Source organism: Electrona antarctica (genome assembly GCF_951216825.1).
Source record: "Electrona antarctica genome assembly, contig: scaffold_54, whole genome shotgun sequence".
Taxonomy (NCBI): Eukaryota; Metazoa; Chordata; class Actinopteri; order Myctophiformes; family Myctophidae; genus Electrona; species Electrona antarctica.
In genome coordinates, this window is record NW_027637297.1 from 673122 (window position 1) to 692701 (window position 19580).

At 43.6% G+C, this 19580-nt stretch overlaps 1 protein-coding gene across 1 annotated transcript in view; it reads left to right on the top strand.

Annotated features, from left to right (window-relative positions):
• Window positions 1–19580, top strand: part of bms1 (BMS1 ribosome biogenesis factor) — a 44280-nt gene that overhangs the window by 13706 nt on the left and 10994 nt on the right. Inside the window, exons 7-17 of the mRNA XM_079531847.1 lie at window positions 541–683; window positions 3504–3624; window positions 4545–4566; window positions 4618–4932; window positions 5327–5428; window positions 8637–8794; window positions 10452–10533; window positions 13925–13992; window positions 15146–15331; window positions 16851–16917; window positions 17087–17208. Of these exons, the coding sequence (XP_079387973.1) occupies window positions 541–683; window positions 3504–3624; window positions 4545–4566; window positions 4618–4932; window positions 5327–5428; window positions 8637–8794; window positions 10452–10533; window positions 13925–13992; window positions 15146–15331; window positions 16851–16917; window positions 17087–17208 (1386 nt within the window). The remainder of the gene's footprint in view (window positions 1–540; window positions 684–3503; window positions 3625–4544; window positions 4567–4617; window positions 4933–5326; window positions 5429–8636; window positions 8795–10451; window positions 10534–13924; window positions 13993–15145; window positions 15332–16850; window positions 16918–17086; window positions 17209–19580) is intronic.

Sequence of the window (19580 nt, forward strand, 5' to 3'; positions counted from 1 at the left end):
AAGCTCATATGACCTATACGTCTGCGCTACAACCAGTATGATGACACGACGTCTAGGACATAAAGATTAACCCATTCTGGGCGGGAATCCCTTTTGGTGTTTTAACTATACGTTAGCTATTGAAAAATAGCAGATATACAAGCTCATAGCGCGCCACCGAGTGGCACGCTACGAGCTTGTAGGTCTGCTATTTTTGAAAAATCGTGAAAATGCGGCACAACTCTTTGAATATATATTCTTTCAGAAGACTTTTTTTATTTGATTTCGACGTCAGGCCTAAATGGGTTAATGTGACTGGTTTAGTAAACTCTTCTCTCATTGGCTTAGGAGGAAGTCCATCCCACCACAGAGCTGGTCCAGTCTCTGTATACTCATTGGTTTAGGGATGATCAGTAAACTCTTCTCTCATTGGCTTAGGACGATCAGTAAACTCTTCTCTCATTGGTCTAGGAGGAAGTCCGTCCCACCACAGAGCTGGTCCAGTCTCTGTATACTCATTGGTTTAGGGATGATCAGTAAACTCTTCTCTCATTGGTCTAGGAGGAAGTCCGTCCCACCACAGAGCTGGTCCAGTCTCTTCTGGACACTCACGCTACGCTGGACGTCAAGATGGCCGCCAGTCAGGTGTCATTGTTCACTGGCTCCTCCTCCCTCGACCCTGCAGACCAATACCAGAACAGCAGGTAGAGACACACCCCCACCTCATTAGCATAGGGCACGCCCCCATCCCGTCACGAAGCAGGTAGAGGTAAATTGAAGCAGAGGGAACTAATAATTCAACTGAAAATAAATTAAAATCGTTTGACCTTTTTTATGTGTTGACAAATGTTTTATTGAGGTTTAACTGATTTAACATGAATCAGGCATTTTAATGACATGTACGCAAGCTGTGGTTCCATAAGTCATGTGAGCAGGGCTCCAGCGTGCGACTTAATAGGTCGCATATGATACTTCATTTCTTAACGTGCGAGTTCAAATTTAACGAGGTCGCACGGGTGCGACTTGCTGGAAGGATGAGTGGAGGGAAAAAAAATCATCCCGCAGTGCCTGCCCGTTCCATTGATAAAAACATTGGACGTTCTCCTGACGCCCAGTGTTGTCCCTGAACGCGTTCAAAGAACGATCGTTCACGAAAACCCACCAATAATAAGCCCTTCAGACTTGGATGGTCAGAGCGGCGCGATTACATACAAAGTCAATGCAAAGACGAGAATTGAATATATATATATATATATATTCAGGTCTGAACGCAGTTTATCCGACACAAATTAACTAATCTTTCTCAGCTGTACAATTTAACTGGAGCGCGCAGCGCGCATATCTAACTGCATGATGACCAGTCATGATCTACACAGACAGCCGACTCCCGACCCAAACACTGAGTGAGGAGGTAAACTTGTTGTTTGATTAAACATGTGCCACGAAAAATAGCTTCCAAAGCTTATGTTTGCATCGAGGATGATCGAGGTGATCGAGGATGATCATCATGTATGTGTCCATACATGATGATCGGCCAACAAAATACATTAATCTCCCTCCCAGTGAGTGAAGAGCACTGATGCCTGATTTATTCTTCGTCGTACAAAGTGTTCCGTGCTGAAAATAGCTGATCTACAAGCTCACAATGTGTGAGCTTGTAGATCAGCTATTTTCAGCACGAGGAGATATGCAGGCTTTGAGAGCATTCAGAAACGTTTGCCTTCACAATAAAAGCATGCAGCTTTCACAAGTTGGCCCATGAAGACAAGGAAAATGATTAAGAATTCGGTGGCATTTCACATTTCAAAAGATTTTTTCCAAAATGTAAAAATATTATAATAAGGAATTCATTTGGATAATGGTAATGGAGATATTGTACAAATTGTCACTTTATTAATCCCAAAGGACTTTCTGTGTGTGGAATATAAATATTGCCTTTATTGACTGAGTGACTTTGTGTTGGGTTGAAACCATTTACACTTGAAGTATAACCAGGTAGGTTGCTGTTTTTTACACAGTGACCTTTGTAGGGGTTTTATGATTCAAACCTTTAATGGTGGAAACAACTACATAAATAAACCTTTAATGGTGGAAACAACTACACAAATAAATGGCGCCCGATGTGGGGGCATGATAAGGTCATGTATTAATGCCACGCTATACAAAGTAAATAAATGGTGCTACCAAATGAAAAGGTAGGTGGCGCCAGTGCTACCTGTGGAAAAGTTAGTCTGGAGCCCTGCGTGTGAGAGCAAACCTCCTGTAATTCCGCCATTGGTGTGTGAATGGTTGATCCATGTAAAGGTGTGTGAATGGGTGATCCATGTAAAGGTGTGTGAATGAGTGATCCATGTAAAGGTGTGTGAATGAGTGATCCATGTAAAGGTGTGTGAATGGGTGATCCATGTAAAGGTGTGTGAATGGGTGATCCATGTAAAGGTGTGTGAATGGGTGATCCATGTAAAGGTGTGTGAATGGGTGATCCATGTAAAGGTGTGTGAATGGGTGATCCATGTAAAGGTGTGTGAATGGGTGATCCATGTAAAGGTGTGTGAATGGGTGATCCATGTAAAGGTGTGTGAATGGGTGATCCATGTAAAGGTGTGTGAATGGGTGATCCATGTAAAGGTGTGTGAATGGGTGATCCATGTAAAGGTGTGTGAATGGGTGATCCATGTAAAGGTGTGTGAATGGGTGATCCATGTAAAGGTGTGTGAATGGGTGATCCATGTAAAGGTGTGTGAATGGGTGATCCATGTAAAGGTGTGTGAATGGGTGATCCATGTAAAGGTGTGTGAATGAGTGATCCATGTAAAGGTGTGTGAATGAGTGATCCATGTAAAGGTGTGTGAATGGGTGATCCATGTAAAGGTGTGTGAATGGGTGATCCATGTAAAGGTGTGTGAATGGGTGATCCATGTAAAGGTGTGTGAATGGGTGATCCATGTAAAGGTGTGTGAATGGGTGATCCATGTAAAGGTGTGTGAATGGGTGATCCATGTAAAGGTGTGTGAATGGGTGATCCATGTAAAGGTGTGTGAATGGGTGATCCATGTAAAGGTGTGTGAATGGGTGATCCATGTAAAGGTGTGTGAATGGGTGATCCATGTAAAGGTGTGTGAATGGGTGATCCATGTAAAGGTGTGTGGATGGGTGATCCATGTAAAGGTGTGTGAATGGGTGATCCATGTAAAGGTGTGTGAATGGGTGATCCATGTAAAGGTGTGTGAATGGGTGATCCATGTAAAGGTGTGTGAATGGGTGATCCATGTAAAGGTGTGTGAATGGGTGATCCATGTAAAGGTGTGTGAATGGGTGATCCATGTAAAGGTGTGTGAATGGGTGATCCATGTAAAGGTGTGTGAATGGGTGATCCATGTAAAGGTGTGTGGATGTAGAATTGTGAATTGTAGATCTGATATTTTTGGCCAAGATATTTGATGTTGGTTATTCTTCTACAGAATGTAATGATACAATATAAAATCATACATTTGTTTTAAATGTTTCTGCTAATATGCTAATAGGGAGGCGGGGCTACAGGAGAACGTGGTGTGGGATCCAGCCAATCAGAGGGAGAGGAGGAAGGTGGTCTTTGCTGAGGAGGAGGAGGAGGATGAAGATGGAGGAAGCAGCGAGGAAGAGGAGGTAAGAGAGGTCAAAGGTCACCCAATAGTTCCATAGTTCCAGTTCAAGTGGCATTTGCCACTTGGTGAGCCAATTCAGGTGACTTGATTGATTGACGTAAAAAGGACCTCAAACCCGTCAGCTCAAACCCACAAAGCAATACATTGTTTTCAAGAGCGTTGCAGACAAACATTACAAAGTAATGTAAAAGTTATAATATATATATAAAACCTACCAATTCCATTTTGCTCTTCTATTTCCCATTCTAAGTGTGTTTGTCTTATATCTAACGCCTCAGGTAACTGTTTAAAACTATTTTCAGCAATGATGGGATAATATGTTTTGGGGTGGGTAGATCTTGTTGAGCTGGTCAGTTTAAAAGTAGTTATTGAGTTAAACAACTGTGGGCACCCCTGATTTAGACCGTAGGACGTGTGGGAACGTCAGAACTAATCCAACCCACGGGTTGCTAGGACGTGTACACGTCTAGGATGTGTACACATCCTAGCTAGGACGTGTACACGTCTAGCGTTCTAGCGCATTTTCATTGATATCAAACGAGGGTTTGGAGTTGGCCTCCAAGGCCACCATACTCCTTGCTCTTCGCTCATGCACGTTGTCGTTCACTTCCCTGTTTACGGATCAGAAAGAAAGGCTCGGCGTGCGTAATCTAAGGAGCTCTCTGTGGTTTTGATCAGATGGATATACTAAGCTCTTCATTTCTGACTTCAACATGCCTCTCGTTCAAAATATGAAGCGAGGGATTATCAGCGATTTATATCGTAATCTTAGCGAGGTAAGCAAGCAAAAATCTCCCGGTTTTTGTCCGGAACGGAAGGGGGGGCATATCTTCCCGGCACCCCGAGCTTCTATTTTGAAAGAAATCCCGGCACTAATTGTGTTAATATATATTAACCCTTTGAGTGTTGTTGTTCCCCTAGGATGAGGAAGAGGAGGATGAGGAGGAGGAGGAAGAGGAGGAGGAGGAAGAGGGGGAGGAGGAGGAGGAGGAGGAAGAGGAGGGGGAGGAGGAAGGTGACGGAGAGGCCACGCCCACCAAGAAACAGAAAGTGGAGGAGGCGGAGCCAATGGGGGTGGAGCCGCTGGGGGCGGGGCCAATGGTGGAGCTTCCCGCCTTCGCTGACAGTGAAGACGAGCTGGAGCGGAGTGATGAAGATGAGGATGTCATCAGTGATAAAGATGATGATGATGTCATCAGTGATGAAGATGATGAAGACGAGGGCATTGACGAGGAGGAGTCAGAAGATGAAGAGATGACATCACTGATGACATCACAGGACGCTGAGATTGAGGAAGAAGACGCTGAAGGTAAATATAGTTATATGATGAAATCACTGCTCGACTTTATGGCTGCTGATTGGCTGAAGAGGCTGTCTGTCAACTCTGTAGTCCCCTAACCAGTCTCTGATTGGCTGAAGAGGCTGTCTGTCAACTCTGTAGTCCCCTAACCAGTCTCTGATTGGCTGAAGAGGCTGTCTGTCAACTCTGTAGTCCCCTAACCAGTCTCTGATTGGCTGAAGAGGCTGTCCCTAATGCAGTCCCTAATAAATAAATATAGACGGGGTCAACGACCTCTAATATTAAATATAGACGCTCCAAAAGAAAAAAAGCTATACGCAATATACACACCTGTATTGTAATGTGTTGTGTCTCCTCTAGGGGGCGTATTGTAATGTGTTGTAATGTGTTTTGTCTCCTCTAGGGGGCGTACAGTGGAAAGAGCGTCTCCAGCAGAAAGCAACAGAAGCTTTTCTCCGACAACAACAAGCCACGCCCAACCTGCGAACCCTGGTGTACGGAACAGGTATTTATATAGTCCACCAGGGGGAGCCCTAACCTAACCCTGGTGTACGGAACAGGTATTTATATAGTCCACCAGGGGGAGCCCTAACCTAACCCTGGTGTACGGAACAGGTATTTATATAGTCCACCAGGGGGAGCCCTAACCTAACCCTGGTGTACGGAACAGGTATTTATATAGTCCACCAGGGGGAGCCCTAACCTAACCCTGGTGTACGGAACAGGTATTTATATAGTCCACCAGGGGGAGCCCTAACCTAACCCTGGTGTACGGAACAGGTATTTATATAGTCCACCAGGGGGAGCCCTAACCTAACCCTGGTGTACGGAACAGGTATTTATATAGTCCACCAGGGGGAGCCCTAACCTAACCCTGGTGTACGGAACAGGTATTTATATAGTCCACCAGGGGGAGCCCTAACCTAACCCTGGTGTACGGAACAGGTATTTATATAGTCCACCAGGGGGAGCCCTAACCTAACCCTGGTGTACGGAACAGGTATTTATATAGTTTTGATTGAAGAATTTATTAACAGTTTGCAGAATTACAGTACATTTCAAGCACAAACTCAATACAAAGGCTGTTAACTGTGAGTGGACGACCCAATTAAGCATTACACTTGTTTCCAATAGGGTCCACCATGTTCAAATCATCAAAACATTTAGAGACGTACAAATAGACACTTCTATAGACAGAACAGGAATTCATCATAAAGGAGGTAAAAAGGGAAAAGAAACATATACAGTGAGGGGAAAAAAAGGGGTGGGCGGTGGGGGGGATTCACGTTCAGCTCCGTTAATTTGTTTGTTTTCCTTGGAGGAGCTGCGTTGGGTCCCCAAGTTGGCTCAGTGGCCATACCTTGAGTTGGCTGTGTGGCCGCGACCGTCTCTAGTGTTGTCCTTGCGTTCGTGTTTGAGGGATTCCGATTTTACAGGGGCCAGTTTCACCAGGGGGAGCCCTTACCTAACCCTGGTGTACGGAACAGGTATTACACCCTGATTCATACCTCTAACACCAAAGCGCAATGTTCTGTCTTAATTTCTGACTTCAGGAAGCATCTCGTTTGGAATATAAACACTTCTAGAGAGACTTTAGATGGAATATAAACACTTCTAGAGAGACTGTAGATGGAATATAAACACTTCTAGAGAGACTGTAGATGTGACAGTGGAATATAAACGCTTCTAGAGAGACTTTAGATGGAATATAAACGCTTCTAGAGAGACTGTAGATGTAACAGTGGAATATAAACGCTTCTAGAGAGACTTTAGATGGAATATAAACGCTTCTAGAGAGACTGTAGATGTAACAGTGGAATATAAACGCTTCTAGAGAGACTGTAGATGGAATATAAACACTTCTAGAGAGACTTTAGATGGAATATAAACGCTTCTAGAGAGACTTTAGATGGAATATAAACGCTTCTAGAGAGACTTTAGATGGAATATAAACGCTTCTAGAGAGACTTTAGATGGAATATAAACGCTTCTAGAGAGACTTTAGATGGAATATAAACGCTTCTAGAGAGACTTTAGATGGAATATAAACACTTCTAGAGAGACTGTAGATGTGACAGTGGAATATAAACGCTTCTAGAGAGACTTTAGATGGAATATAAACGCTTCTAGAGAGACTGTAGATGTAACAGTGGAATATAAACGCTTCTAGAGAGACTGTAGATGGAATATAAACACTTCTAGAGAGACTGTAGATGTGACAGTGGAATATAAACGCTTCTAGAGAGACTTTAGATGGAATATAAACGCTTCTAGAGAGACTGTAGATGTAACAGTGGAATATAAACGCTTCTAGAGAGACTGTAGATGTAACAGTGGAATATAAACGCTTCTAGAGAGACTGTAGATGGAATATAAACACTTCTAGAGAGACTTTAGATGGAATATAAACGCTTCTAGAGAGACTTTAGATGGAATATAAACGCTTCTAGAGAGACTTTAGATGGAATATAAACGCTTCTAGAGAGACTGTAGATGTAACAGTGGAATATAAACGCTTCTAGAGAGACTGTAGATGGAATATAAACACTTCTAGAGAGACTGTAGATGGAATATAAACGCTTCTAGAGAGACTTTAGATGGAATATAAACGCTTCTAGAGAGACTTTAGATGGAATATAAACGCTTCTAGAGAGACTTTAGATGGAATATAAACACTTTAGATGAAAGGGCCCATGACGTAGATATCTGTCATGGTACTTAGTACATGGTACTTAGTGCCCGAGACGGAGATTGATTAATCTCCGTCAAATTAATGATATCACAACCGGTCGCATCACTCCACAGCCTAGAAGCTGTTGTGCAATGTTGCGCTTGTTGCGCAATCCTCAGTGTTGCACAACAGTGACACGTCATCGAAAATGTTCCCTGCCTGTTTAGCCGACGACAACGAAAATCTTAAAATGTTAATAACTCTAAATCATCCCGTCTAATTATGGGAAAAAATCCTGTGTTTGACGGGCCCCCGCTGTCCAGTCACTAGTCTCGTTAGATTTGATCTTACCTCCCGTTGTTGTCGATCGCATCGATAGTGTTGTGGCTATTGTTAGCTGCTACACACACATTCACAACAACATCCGGTCCGTCGGTAAAAGTGGTCCGGGCGCTATAAACGATGGGCACATTTTATTAATGGATTAAATAACCCCGGGCCCTTAAGGTGTTAACCCATTCTGGACGGGAACCCCTTTTGGTGTTTTAACTATGTTTTAATTATGTTATACTTTAGCTATTAGCTATTTTTTTTAAATCGTAAAAATGCGGCACAAATCTTTGAATATATATTCTTTCAGAAGCCTTTTTTTGTTATTTCGACGTCGGGCCTAAATGGGTTAATTAAACTAATCACATTGTTAATTAACCCCTTCGAAGAACGACTGACATTGAAACATAGCTTTTTCAGAAAACTGTCAGAACATTTTTAGAATCTGATCTCAGGTCAAAATGGGTTAAACTAATCACATTGCTCCTCTTCAGTGGCAGCCTGTGAGGATGAGGATGATGGTGGTGAGGATGAAGAGTTGGGGGGGCTGTTAATTAAACTAATCACATTGTTAATTAATCTAATCACATTGCTCCTCTTCAGTGGCAGCCTGTGATGATGAGGATGATGGTGGTGAGGATGAAGAGTTGGGGGGGCTGTTAATTAAACTAATCACATTGTTAATTAATCTAATCACATTGCTCCTCTTCAGTGGCAGCCTGTGATGATGAGGATGATGGTGGTGAGGATGAAGAGTTGGGGGGGCTGTTCAGGGTGAGTCGTCCTGATAAGACCCAGAAGCAGAGGGTCGACGCCCCCGACACGTCTCGCTGCCAATCAGACGCCTCGAACGACTGGGATCTAGAAGAGGTAAATTTAACCCTAATGATACACTAATTACAGGACACATTGAACGAGATCGCAGCCTAATGTGTACCGGTACAACAATAACAGATCTACAAACTCACCGTGCAGCGTGTGTACCGGTACGTGACAACAATAACAGATCTACAAACTCTCAGCGTGCAGCGTGATCTATCCTAAGGTGATCCTATAAAATGGCACGAAATTTGGAATATAATTCTAGCATTGTTTATTCTATGCTTTATTGTTGCTACACTGCCTGTTGCACATATTAGGAGTAAGAGACTCATTGTTGAGCTGAATGATTATTCAGCTCAACAGGGAGTTTAACCACCGAGGCGAAGCCGAGGTGGTTACACTCCCTGAAGGTGAATTATCTCCCGACAATGACCACCTAGCCAGATATTATCCCGCTTATTACATGGCTAACTAACATAAATTAATACATTGACCCAAAACACAACAACAAAAGTATTCCATAAGTTCGTGCTGGCTGCGTCTGCAGCTGCAGGGCTGTCGGAAGTGAGTTGATCAAATAGAATCCATTTTCGGGTCCTGCTTCGTCTATTTCTCGCTCAAATGTTTTCAAAAACATTTTTAAGAGCAATGTTTAGCTGTAAATGACATTGTGTGTCACTAGTGTGTGTGTGTTTACATGGCTGTCATGTTGGAAACAGCAGTAAATCAAGCGGGCGCAGCTGGTGCTCAGAGGGTTTGATTAGGCAGCGGTCTGTTATACAGCGGAGCGGTCATTATCGACACATAATTCACCGCTGAATTAAGCGATTGAATCAAGAATCAAGCATTCAACCAAGCCATGTAATAAATAATAATAATATATATAGACCTAATATAATATTATATATAATATTATGTAAATGTGCTTAAATATTCTGGTGTCCAAAACTGTTACCTTTCAGGACTCAACGTCAAAGGCATCAAACAGCAGATCTACAAGCATGACATGTGTTGATTTATCAAACATAGCAGATCTACAAGCATGACATGTGTTGATTTATCAAACATAGCAGATCTACAAGCATGACATGTGTTGATTTATCAAACATAGCAGATCTACAAGCATGACATGTGTTGGTTTATCAAACAGCAGATCTACAAGCATGACGTGTTTATGGCAGAAGTTGGACATTTGTATATTCCAGGTGTTAGACTCCATCAGAGATTGTTTAATGTTTTATAGTTCTATTATATTTATTATATTCCAGGTGTTAGACTGCATCAGAGATTGTTTTATAGTTATATAATATTTATTATATTTATTATATTCCAGGTGTTAGACTGCATCAGGGATTGTTTTATAGTTATATAATATTTATTATATTCCAGGTGTTAGACTGCATCAGGGATTGTTTTATAGTTATATAATATTTATTATATTTATTATATTCCAGGTGTTAGACTGCATCAGAGATTGTTTTATAGTTATATAATATTTATTATATTTATTATATTCCAGGTGTTAGACTGCATCAGGGATTGTTTTATAGTTATATAATATTTATTATATTCCAGGTGTTAGACTGCATCAGGGATTGTTTTATAGTTATATAATATTTATTATATTTATTATATTCCAGGTGTTAGACTGCATCAGAGATTGTTTTATAGTTATATAATATTTATTATATTTATTATATTCCAGGTGTTAGACTGCATCAGGGATTGTTTCGTAACGGGGAAATGGGAAGAAGGTCATGATGCTGCCACTCTGCTGAAAGAAGATGGTGAGTTACTATATTATTCCTCCTGGTGGCGCTGTTTGCCCTGGCACAGAGAATGTACAGGGTTTGATGAGGTCAGATCAACATATGGAATGAATTGTGTCCTGGCTGTTATGACCTGGCTCTTAGGCTATGTTATGACCTGGATCTTAGGCCATGTTATGACCTGGCTCTTAGGCCATGTTATGACCTGGCTCTTAGGCCATGTTATGACCTGGATCTTAGGCCATGTTATGACCTGGCTCTTAGGCCATGTTATGACCTGGCTCTTAGGCCATGTTATGACCTGGCTCTTAGGAGGAAGACACACGGCTGTTTAAAAGTGCACAAAACAATATTTATTTACAATATAAATTAACTCAAAGCTTCAACATGATATGGGGTGTGTTAATCAGTGAAATCAGTAGTGTAGGTGAGTGGATGTGTGGTAAATGTGTTGAATGGTGCAAACTAAAGACAAAACTAAAGTGGTGCTGCCATCAGAGAGAGAGAGAGAGACTGAGCGTGGCCAACGCCCAGCCATCTATAGTGCACCTTGGGAACACTGGCCAGTAGGGCAGTGTTCCCAATTGAAATCGAAATCGATTCGAATTAGAATCGCAATTCCCGTTATGAACGATTCAAAATCGATTCATAATTTCCAAAAATCGTTTTCTTTTAGATTATTTTTTCGGGTTTTTTTAGATTTGTTTTTCTGCTTACAGTTACATTTTTCACTACATGGTGTTTGTAATTAGATGTAATGTACTCTAATCACAGTAAACATCATGTCTTCAGTCATTTACTGACCCTAATCACAGTAAACATCATGTCTTCAGTCATTTACTGACCCTAAACACAGTAAACATCATGTCTTCAGTCATTTACTGACCCTAATCACAGTAAACATCATGTCTTCAGTCATTTACTGACCCTAATCACAGTAAACATCATGTCTTCAGTCATTTACTGACTCTAATCACAGTAAACATCATGTCTTCAGTCATTTACTGACTCTAATCACAGTAAACATCATGTCTTCAGTCATTTACTGACTCTAATCACAGTAAACATCATGTCTTCAGTCATTTACTGACTCTAATCACAGTAAACATCATGTCTTCAGTCATTTACTGACTCTAACCACAGTAAACATCATGTCTTCAGTCATGTACTGACTCTAATCACAGTAAACATCATGTCTTCAGTCATTTACTGACTCTAACCACAGTAAACATCATGTCTTCAGTAATTTACTGACTCTAATCACAGTAAACATCATGTCTTCAGTCATTTACTGACTCTAATCACAGTTAACATCATGTCTTCAGTCATTTACTGACTCTAATCACAGTAAACATCATGTCTTCAGTCATTTACTGACTCTAATCACAGTAAACATCATGTCTTCAGTCATTTACTGACTCTAACCACAGTAAACATCATGTCTTCAGTCATTTACTGACTCTAATCACAGTAAACATCATGTCTTCAGTCATTTACTGACTCTAACCACAGTAAACATCATGTCTTCAGTAATTTACTGACTCTAATCACAGTAAACATCATGTCTTCAGTCATTTACTGACTCTAATCACAGTAAACATCATGTCTTCAGTCATTTACTGACCCTAATCACAGTAAACATCATGTCTTCAGTCATTTACTGACTCTAATCACAGTAAACATCATGTCTTCAGTCATTTACTGACTCTAATCACAGTAAACATCATGTCTTCAGTCATTTACTGATTCTAATCACAGTAAACATGTCTTCAGTCATTTTCTGACTCTAATCACAGTAAACATCATGTCTTCAGTCATTTACTGACCCTAAACACAGTAAACATCATGTTTTCAGTCATTTACTGACTCTAATCACAGTAAACATTATGTCTTCAGTCATTTACTGACTCTAATCACAGTAAACGTCATGTCTTCAGTCATTTACTGACCCTAATCACAGTAAACATCATGTATTCAGTCATTTACTGACTCTAATCACAGTAAACATCATGTCTTCAGTCATTTTCAAGTTACTGTAGTTAGTACTAGTCACTTCCGATCAGCACAGCTGTATTGTATTGTAGTATTGAATCGAGAATCATTTTGAATAGTCAATCGTTTTGAATCTGGAAAATAAAATGCTTTAGAATTTCTTTTAAATCGTTTTTGGATTGAGAATAGAGTTCGAATCGTGACCCCAAGAATCGGAATCGAATCGAATCGTGGGACACCCAAAGATTCACAGCCCTACTGGCCAGGTGCTCCCAATGCACCTGATTGGCTACTCCAATGGCTACTCTTGAGCCACAGGGGCGACTGTGGCTCAAGAGGTAGAGCAGGTCGTCCAATGATCCATGATCCATGGGTCGGCGGTTCGAATCCCGGCTCCTCCTGGCTACATGTCGAAGTGTCCTTGGGCAAGACACTGAACCCCAAATTGCTCCCGATGTGCTGGTTGGTACCTTGCATGGCTTCCGCTGCAATCGGTGTATGAATGTGTGTGTGAATGGGTGAATGTAATGCACAATCTATGTAAAGCGCCTTGGATAAAGGCGCTATATAAATGCACCATTTACCATTTACCATTTACCTCAGGACCTGTGGGAAGCACAGACCTAGGCCTACAGGAATACACACAGGCCCTAGTAGGCCAACTACAGGGCCTGTGGGAAGCACAGACCTAGGCCTACAGGAATACACACAGGCCCTAGTAGGCCAACTACAGGGCCTGTGGGAAGCACAGACCTAGGCCTACAGGAATACACACAGGCCCTAGTAGGCCAACTACAGGACCTGTGGGAAGCACAGACCTAGGCCTACAGGAATACACACAGGCCCTAGTAGGCCAACTACAGGGCCTGTGGGAAGCACAGACCTAGGCCTACAGGAATACACACAGGCCCTAGTAGGCCAACTACAGGACCTGTGGGAAGCACAGACCTAGGCCTACAGGAATACACACAGGCCCTAGTAGGCCAACTACAGGGCCTGTGGGAAGCACAGACCTAGGCCTACAGGAATACACACAGGCCCTAGTAGGCCAACTACAGGGCCTGTGGGAAGCACAGACCTAGGCCTACAGGAATACACACAGGCCCTAGTAGGCCAACTACAGGACCTGTGGGAAGCACAGACCTAGGCCTACAGGAATACACACAGGCCCTAGTAGGCCAACTACAGGGTGTGGCATGACCATATATGGAGCATGGGGCTCTATCCTTTTATTACTCTATGGTCCCAGCCCTAGTTCTCATATTATCATCATTGTACCTAAAGAGTGTGTGTGTGTGTGTGTGTGTGTGTGTGTGTGTGTGTGTGTGTGTGTGTGTGTGTGTGTGTGTGTGTGTGTGTGTGTGTGTGTGTGTGTGTGTGTGTGTGTGTGTGTGTGTGTGTGTGTGTGTGTGCGCAGAGGAGCTCTATGGAGACTTTGAGGACTTGGAAACAGGAGAGGTTCATCATGAAGCTGATCAACACAAGGTAACACACACACACACACACACACACACACACACACACACACACACACACACACACACACACACACACACACAGTTGGATGGAGGGAGAGGGGGGGGGTACAGTACTGTCTCTCAGCTGTTGTCACATATGTCCATGTGGGCGACTGTGGCTCAGGAGGTAGAGCAGGTCGTCCAATGATCCGTGGGTCGGCGGTTCGAATCCCGGCTCCTCCCGTCTACATGTCGAAGTGTCCTTGGGCAAGACACTGAACCCCAAATTGCTCCCGATGTGCTGGTTGGTACCTTGCATGGCTTCCCTAACCCTAACCCTTGCATGGCTTCCTCCACCATCGATGTGCTGGTTGGTACCTTGCATGGCTTCCCTAACCCTAACCCTTGCATGGCTTCCTCCACCATCGATGTGCTGGTTGGTACCTTGCATGGCTGGTTGGTACCTTGCATGGCTGGTTGGTGCCTTGCATGGCTGGTTGGTGCCTTGCATGGCTTCCTCCACCATCGATGTGCTGGTTGGTACCTTGCATGGCTGGTTGGTACCTTGCATGGCTGGTTGGTGCCTTGCATGGCTTCCTCCACCATCGATGTGCTGGTTGGTACCTTGCATGGCTGGTTGGTACCTTGCATGGCTGGTTGGTGCCTTGCATGGCTGGTTGGTGCCTTGCATGGCTTCCTCCACCATCGATGTGCTGGTTGGTACCTTGCATGGCTGGTTGGTACCTTGCATGGCTGGTTGGTGCCTTGCATGGCTTCCTCCACCATCGATGTGCTGGTTGGTACCTTGCATGGCTGGTTGGTACCTTGCATGGCTGGTTGGTGCCTTGCATGGCTTCCTCCACCATCGATGTGCTGGTTGGTACCTTGCATGGCTGGTTGGTACCTTGCATGGCTGGTTGGTACCTTGCATGGCTGGTTGGTGCCTTGCATGGCTTCCTCCACCATCGATGTGCTGGTTGGTACCTTGCATGGCTTCCACCGCAATCAGTGTGTGAAGTAATGCACAATCTATGTAAAGCGCCTTGGATAAAGGCGCTATATAAATGCACCATTTACCATGTTTCAGGAGGAAGATAAAGGCGCTATATAAATGCACCATTTACAATGTTTCAGGAGGAAGATAAAGGCGCTATATAAATGCACCATTTAACATGTTTCAGGAGGAAGATGCAGAGGGTGAAGGTGAGGAAGAGATGCCGAAGGTGAAACTGGACGATGATGAAGTGATGAAGAATAAACGTATGGAGAAGAAGAGGAGGATGAAGGAGAGATTCAACTCAGAATACGACGACCCTGACGCCACGTACTTTGATGACCTGAAGGAGGAGATGCACAAACAGGCTGAGGTAACTAATATAACTAGTACTAGATTAGAGTAGATTAGAGTACTAGACTAGTTACTAATATAACCATGGTTACTATATTAATATATAGTAACCATGACCCTGATGCCACTTACTTTGATGACCTGAAGGAGGCACAGCCAGGCTGAGGTAACTAATATAACCATGGTTACTATATTAATATATAGTAACCATGACCCTGACGCCACTTACTTTGATGACCTGAAGGAGGCACAGCCAGGCTGAGGTAACTAATATAACCATGGTTACTATATTAATATATACAGCAATATATACAATATATACAACTCCAGCACAAACAGGCTGAGGTAACTAATATAACCATGGTTACTATATTAATATATACAGCAATATATACAATATATACAACTCCAGCACAAACAGGCTGAGGTAACTAATATAACCATGGTTACTATATTAATATATACAGCAATATATACAATATATACAACTCCAGCACAAACAGGCTGAGGTAACCTTCTAACATACTATAACCTATAGTTCTAAACAGTTGGAGGAGCTTACATAGACATACTAACCATAGACATATAAATGTAGACGTCCCTTCCAGCTCTGGAGCGTCTGTGCTCAAGGGAGGGCTCTGGAGCGTCTGTGCTCAAGGGAGGGCTCTGGAGCGTCTGTGCTCAAGGGAGGGCTCTGGAGCGTCTGTGCTCAAGGGAGGGCTCTGGAGCGTCTGTGCTCAAGGGAGGGCTCTGGAGCGTCTGTGCTCAAGGGAGGGCTCTGGAGCGTCTGTGCTCAAGGGAGGGCTCTGGAGCGTCTGTGCTCAAGGGAGGGCAACACTTCCCCCAGATTCCTTGCGAAGCCCCGCCCCCCGTGGAAGCATGAGCGTGATGCGTCACAGAGCGCATGTTCGGGTCTGATAAGTCCCGGAAAAGATGCGCTGTGATTGGCCAGTAATCACGTGAGTGACAGTGTGACGTAACGTGCCGTCCACTCTTCCGGCGTACTTCCTCTCCCAGTGTAAATTCTTCCGCCCCTCCTTCACCACACATCGCTACAACAAACTGCAGCGGCCAATGAGGTCGCTACAACAAACTGCATCTATTATTTTTTTTATATCTATGGAGATGACATCATGTTGTAGTTTTAAACAGCAGGAAGCGCTAGGTGATGACATCATGTTGTAGTTTTAAACAGTTGGAGGCGCTGGGTGATGACATCATGTTGTAGTTTTAAACAGTTGGAGGTGCTGGGTGATGACATCATGTTGTAGTTTTAAACAGTTGGAGGCGCTGGGTGATGACATCATGTTGTAGTTTTAAACAGTTGGAGGCGCTGGGTGATGACATCATGTTGTAGTTTTAAACAGTTGGAGGCGCTGGGTGATGACATCATGTTGTAGTTTTAAACAGTTGGAGGTGCTGGGTGATGACATCATGTTGTAGTTTTAAACAGTTGGAGGCGCTGGGTGATGACATCATGTTGTAGTTTTAAACAGTTGGAGGCGCTGGGTGATGACATCATGCCGTGTGTGTTGTAGTTAAACAGAGCAGAGTTCGAGGCGCTGGATGATGACATCAGAGTTCAGTATGAGGGCTTTCGTCCAGGCAAGTATTATTTATTTAATTTGATAATGTAATATGTAATACCATATTTAATTATGTAATATTTGTATTACTTCCAGCCATGTATGTACGTGCGTGTAGAGATCCCTGCTCTGTGTGTAATATAATGTAATGTAATGTAATATGTAATATATATTTATATTACTTCCAGGCATGTACGTGCGTGTAGAGATCCCTGCTCTGCCCTGTGAGTTCATCACCAACTTTGACCCTCATTACCCCGTTATCCTGGGAGGGTTGTCCCCTAATGAGGGCACCGTGGGGTATCTACAGGTAATATATACCCCTATACCTACCCCTATACCTACCCCTAACTCATTACCGTTATCCTGGGAGGGTTGTCCCCTAATGAGGGCACTGTGGGGTATCTACAGGTAATATATACCCCTATACCTACCCCTAACTCATTACCGTTATCCTGGGAGGGTTGTCCCCTAATGAGGGCACCGTGGGGTATCTACAGGTAATATATACCCCTATACCTACCCCTATACCTGAATGAAATGAATGGCATCTATCTATAGGCTTTATAACTTTTAAAACGGAAATAAATGAATGATATCTATCTATAGTCTTATAATATAGTTTTTAAAAGGCACAAAATATCAGCATGCGTGCGTTAGTAGTATTTTAATATTTTCCATCAGGCACAAATTAGACGCCTATATTGGCTAAGAAGGACCACAACAACGAGTGGTCTGCTAGCTGCTAGGCTAACAGGCAGCTTAGAGTATGAAAGAAACTTACAACTAACTGAAACAGAAGGGAAGAATATAAGTTTGGCGTGGGACTCGGTGCCATGGGACTGCATGGGAGGGCTGGATATATGCCACATGGAAAGACGTTCGTTGCGATGTGCGAACGTGACTGACTGAACGGACGGCAGCCTTGTTGCCATGGAAATGGGAATATACAACCGTAACTTTGGTGAACTGTCGGCAGTGGTGAGTGACACAACTTATAAATAGCCGATCTACAAGCTCACAACGCGTCGCAGCGAGCCAGTGACGCGTTGTGAGCTTGTAGATTGGCTATCCCTGCAGCGGATTTCGGGTGGTTGCGGATATATAAATTGGATTAATTAATTAATGCGGTCAGATAACGGGCGGATTATAAATATGCACACTCGGATTCGGGTGACAAAAAAGCTCATCCGCTGATCTCTAACCCCTATACCTACCCTATCCTACCCCTAACTACCCCTAACTCATTACCGTTATCCTGGGAGGGTTGTCCCCTAATGAGGGCACCGTGGGGTATCTACAGGTAATATATACCCCTATACCTACCCCTAACTACCCCTAACTCATTACCGTTATCCTGGGAGGGTTGTCCCTTAATGAGGGCACCGTGGGGTATCTACAGGTAACCTACCCCTATACCTACCCCTAACTACCCCTATACCTACCCTATCCTACCCCTAACTACCCCTAACTCATTACCGTTATCCTGGGAGGCTTGTCCCCTAATAAGGGCACCGTGGGGTACCTACAGGTAATATATACCCCTATACCTACCCCTAACCCTACCCTATCCTACCCCTAACTACCCCTAACTCATTACCGTTATCCTGGGAGGGTTGTCCCCTAATGAGGGCACCGTGGGGTACCTACAGGTAATATATACCCCTATACCTACCCCTAACCCAACCATAGACTTGAGTTGGTATTCGGAACCGGGTACGTTTCAGACCCGGTTCTCATTAGTCTTCATTTCATTAATGTGGTTCTGCTGTGTGACTGTCTGTGTGTGCATGCATACAAGTGACTGTGGTGACGTCACCCGTGCACCTATGTGAGTGAGTGGGGTCGGGGAGGGTTGGGGTCCTCTGAGGGGACCCTGGGGGGTATCTACAGGTAATATTACTACCCTGGAGGGTTGGGGTCCTCTGAGGGGACCCTGAGGTATCTACAGGTAATATTACTACCCTAATGAACCCTGGGGGGTATCTACAGGTAATATTACTACCCTGGGTGGGTTGGGGTCCTCTGAGGGGACCCTGGGGGGTATCTACAGGTAATATTACTACCCTGGAGGGTTGGGGTCCTCTGAGGGGACCCTGAGGTATCTACAGGTAATATTACTACCCTAATTAACCCTGGGGGGTATCTACAGGTAATATTACTACCCTGGGTGGGTTGGGGTCCTCTGAGGGGACCCTGGGGGGTATCTACAGGTAATATTACTACCCTGGAGGGTTGGGGTCCTCTGAGGGGACCCTGAGGTATCTACAGGTAATATTACTACCCTAATGAACCCTGGGGGTATCTACAGGTAATATTAGTACCCTAATGAACCCTGGGGGGTATCTACAGGTTAGGGTTAGGGGGTATCTACAGGTAATGTTAGTACCCTAATTAACCCTGGGGGGTATCTACAGGTAATGTTAGTACCCTAATTAACCCTGGGGGGTATCTACAGGTATCTACAGGTAATGTTAGTACCCTGATGAACCCTGGGGGGTATCTACAGGTTAGGGTTAGGGGGTATACAGGTATCTACAGGTAATGTTAGTACCCTAATGAACCCTGGGGGGTATCTACAGGTAATATTAGTACCCTAATGAACCCTGGGGGGTATCTACAGGTAATGTTAGTACCCTAATGAACCCTGGGGGGTATCTACAGGTAATGTTAGTACCCTAA